The sequence below is a fragment of the Nuphar pumila genome, chromosome 1, assembly GCF_984573655.1.
Source record: "Nuphar pumila chromosome 1, dmNupPumi1.hap1.1, whole genome shotgun sequence".
Classification (NCBI taxonomy): Eukaryota; Viridiplantae; Streptophyta; class Magnoliopsida; order Nymphaeales; family Nymphaeaceae; genus Nuphar; species Nuphar pumila.
Window position 1 is genome coordinate 6470690 of NC_143249.1, and position 4415 is coordinate 6475104.

Below are 4415 nucleotides of genomic sequence, written 5' to 3' on the forward strand. Positions count from 1 at the left end.
ACTTTGCAAACCCGCGACGCGCCAAGCTGGCCAGCTTAACGGCCAAAGGGCACATACAAACACCTTTCTATGTGCTGAATCATTTTCATTGGCCCTGTGCACCACCCCATACGAAGCTACCTAGCGGAAGCTGATCAAGCGCATTTTCAAATACACATTTCATGTAATCCATGTCACTTAGTGTATAGTCATCTCATACCAGGTATCACTTCCGAAAGAGGCAGAAACTTTGCCTTAGCCTTGCGTGTCATGAATCGTATTGCAACTTTGATGCATACGACATAGCAGTACCTCGCCATTGAAGGAGCAAGACCTTGTGGCCCCTAGTTCGAGGATCAGTTGATGATTGAACACCATAGCGAAGAGCATCACCCAGACTCATTCATCGATGCCTAGGCATTCACTCGCCTAGCCCCGAGTCACCATACTCGGTTGGAATCACCTAATGCGATCTCTAGGAGAATTAGCTCTAACTCACACTCACTCCCATGCATCCAACCACTATGCGTGAGACCTTTTGCAAGCCGAGAAGTTCTTAACCAAATCTCCAAAGGCAACATCCTCTGATCCATTGGCAACCAAACAATGCTCTACGTCTGTGTCGCTACACATCGATACACTAACAATGATATCGATGCCTATCGCATGTTGTGTTACCATCGCATGTCACTGATCAAGCGAATGCATACCGCGCGTTCCTACACTAGATGCATTTTTCACTCAATTGAACTGCACACTGCACATATCCTATTCCAAAAGATGGACCCAGGACAATATTTTGTAAAGTACTCAGGCACTCTCCCATTATACAAAACGAGTCCATATTGATATTGTGGTTTTTACAATAGCTCTGTGAAACGTCGTTTTACCTTTATTGCCCTACATTTTTTGTCTGATTACACTCAAACGAGAAACGACGAAAGCCCAAAAGCACGTAAGCAAAAGCAGAAACCCGAAAAGAGTGAGCGGTGAATTAAACAAGGAAAAGAGAGTCATACCCGGCCCACTCTTCCATCCTTCGTTCTCATCTTACATTCTCTGTTTCTTTCTGTTCACCTTTCAACTTTCTCTGTATTCCCCCTCACAATGTCTTCCTAGAGAGAGAAAGAGAGAGAGACAGAAAGTCGATTTTGTTGATGTTAATGGTTGTTGGGTGTTTGCTCATCATCTTCTTCATGCACTCCCGTCTCCATAAACCCCCACATCTGTTACACATGGCCATGGTTAGTTGGGATTAGGGTTAGGGTTTGATACCCAGATGGTCATGTGGGTGAAGAATCTCCTCTAGTGTTTTGGGAAGGCAATGGAGGAAGAGGAGGACATCAACCATGGTGGGTTCCCCCCTTCAGGTTTCCTCCAATCGGCCCAGATCGAATTGGGTAGCGGCGAGATCGCCGGGGCGTCGTCGTTGAAGAACCCCGATAAGTCGTCGAAGCGGGATGAGTGGAGCGAGGGCGGAGTGCTGAGTCTCCTGGACGTCTACGAATCGAAATGGCTTCTGCGCAATCGGGCGAAACTCAAGGGGAGCGATTGGGATGACATAGCCAGGCAGGTCTCTGCCCGGAGTTGCGGCACCAAGCCCTCCAAGACCCCCAACCAATGCAAGAACAAGATCGAGTCCATGAAGAAGCGCTACCGCACCGAGACCTCTGGCGTCCAGGTCGGTGGCCTCGCCGCCTCCTCGTGGCAATTCTACGCCCGGATGGATAATCTTCTCCGGGGAACATATTGCCCTCCTCAATCCAGGTTCGCCGCCGCCGCGAATTGCTTCGAAGGCGTGGTCGAGCCTGCGTTGACTGATCTGGAGTTGCAGGAACTGCCCAAGGTCGAATTGGATGAGTCCGAGCACCATCTGAAGCAGATGGTACCGATGAAGATCGTTGCCGGCGCCGAAGAAGGAGAGGTTGGGTTGCAGGGGAGCGATCGGGACGACGGGTCGAACACTTTGGTGCCGAATCATCAGAAGGAGGGCGATAGCGATACGAGCACGCCGAAGAGCAAGGTGGCGAATGATGGGTGTGGGTCTGGGGAGGGTGTCCCAGTTAAGCGGAGAAGGGGGTCGAGGGACGACCTTGCGGCGAGCATCCGGTTACTTGCGGATTCGATGTTGAAGATAGAGAAGGCAAGGATGGAGATGTGCAGGGATACTGAGCGGATGCGGCTGGAGGCAGAGGTCAAGAAGGGGGAGATGGAGCTGAAGAGGACGGAGATAATAGCCGAGACACAGCTACAGATTGCGAAGCTACTGTCGAAAAGGAAGCGTGGACAGAAGAATAAAAATGCCGGCTCTTGTTCTTTGAAGCCTGCAGCGGCTGCGACACAGTGATGTTACGGTTGGATGGTGATCAGATGAAAGGTTGGCTTGTTAATCATGGCATTCTGTTGTTTGGGAATTTAATTTCTGATATATGCAGATTATGTGCTAATTGGTCTAGTTTGGTTTGATTACGGTATTTGCGTGATAGTTGATGTTCTTGTCATTGAGACTGTGTTGATTTGAATTTACTTGGTTTAGTAGATATATGCTCTTTGACAAGTTCTACTTTTATCATTCTTGGAAAATTGAAATCTGAGAATGAAATGCTATCGGTAAAAGCTTTTGGTTGTATGTATTATATTTCCTGTATTAATTGTACAAACAGATAAAATGTGGTTGCCATGTGAAGATTATTGTAAATGAGAAACTTGACATGATTGCTGTAAGCCATGCTCGCTACTCTATGTTCAGCACTATGCTGGTTTATCCTTTTCTAGTTTTGTTTTCTTAGTTCTTCTATTGCCACCTTGGAGAAGATTGAAACTAAAGGTAGCTAAAAAGAGTATGTCCATCATTTGGCCCTTGCATTAATATAGTGTATGTGGTAATATCATTATATCCTCAAAAACCTGTCAGGATTTCCCACAAGATGTGTTATTCCGACCGACTCTGGAACTTCGACGGTCTAGGTGCCTATTGTAATTCCACCAACTTGGCAATAAACAAGTTATTACAGTACTTGGTCACTACTGAGTCACATACAACGAAAATAGTGGATCAGTGGTAAGGGTTACTGGTCTTAAAGCTAAAAGGGAGTTAGTACAGGCTTGTTTAGCCTTAATCATCCTGGTGTATTTTATTGCTCACCAGTAGGTTATGTTGTTCAACTGGTGCTATTGATGGATTTTTTTAAGACTGTTTGATATGGAGTTTGCTGGAAAATTTGATAAGGAGCTCTTGGAGTGCTGCATTTTCAGGTTCAGGGTTCTGCTAGGGATGAGTTTGCTTCACTTTTGATAGCCTTAACATACATCAGATTTGAGGGAATGTGTTTGGAAATGCAATCCCAACCAAGTTGCTTAGGAAGTTGTGCTTTAGGGAGCATACCATTTATGTAGTTGATTTTGTCTTTGGATGTCATAACTGGACCCTCTACTTTGGGTAAGTTTCTTAGAGAAAGGATTGTTTCTTAAGGAGAGCAAGCCAACAGTGTGGTCATCTTACTGCTCCTTGATTTTTCATGTTCTTAAGTATTCTTAAGTATTTCTTGTAATTATGCTTATTCTATTTTTTCTTCTTAGGTAGCTACTTGTCACTGTTGTCTTCTTTATTTGTTATTTTCTTTCTGTTTCTAAGGTTGGACAAGATAATATCTATCAGGGACACTTGTAGTGGGTATTTTAATTGTCCTTTAGGAATTTTGGGACATTTCAGTGAAGCATATATACTCCTTGGAAGATCTTGTCTTTGATTGGTAGTTGACCGCCTTTCTCAATGTGGACAAATTAGAGGCACACACACTGGCATGCTTGTACCCACACACGTCTGTATGCATGTGGAGCCACCTGAGCAACTCTTGTCGCATTAGCTGGTTGCTGAGGCCTTCTCTTGCAATGATTTATGAGTTTGTTGAACATGACAATTAGTCTCAGTAGAACAGATATGAGAAAATTGTGATGCTTGGAATCTTATGTTTTTGCAGGTGGGTACTTATTTTCCATAGTTGCAAGTGAGAAGTGAATGCAGGAAGTGGTATGGAAATCAAAACCAAAAAGCGGTGATTTCAAATTTTCAATTCATTTGAGAGCTTGGAAGCAAATAGGAAGCAGTATGAGAAAACTTTTAAGAAGCTATATGTAGAATCATTTTAAAAAAGATACAATATCTATGTCAATTATTGAGACTTTGATAGAGGGAGAGAAGAAAACTTGTGAGAAATGTGGATCAGTCAATAACTATTGGTCTATTTGAAAATCTCTAGGTTACTTATTTAAGGGAATGACTTGCAAATATACATTCAACCAAAGTGCAAAATATTCAAAATAAATAACATAATAAGCTGATTTGGATACCAAAAGTTGAAATAATAGAAAGTTTTTGGGTAGAAATTCATAGATACTTTGTAATATATATTGCAAATCTAGGAAACTTTCACTAA

At 43.4% G+C, this 4415-nt stretch overlaps 1 protein-coding gene across 1 annotated transcript; it reads left to right on the forward strand.

The window, feature by feature from the left end:
- Positions 1 to 938: 938 nt before the first annotated feature.
- LOC149847814 (uncharacterized) lies at positions 939 to 4195 on the forward strand. Its single transcript, XM_090009548.1, has 2 exons — positions 939 to 2356; positions 3960 to 4195. The coding sequence occupies exon 1, from the start codon at positions 1304 to 1306 to the stop codon at positions 2324 to 2326; it is 1023 nt and encodes a 340-aa protein (XP_089865674.1). The 5' UTR covers positions 939 to 1303; the 3' UTR covers positions 2327 to 2356; positions 3960 to 4195.
- The last annotated feature ends 220 nt before the right edge of the window (positions 4196 to 4415 follow it).

Excerpts from the sequence above, each read along its gene's own strand:
- LOC149847814 (XM_090009548.1), top strand. The coding sequence starts at position 1,304 with ATGGAGGAAGAGGAGGACATCAACCATGGTGGGTTCCCCCCTTCAGGT.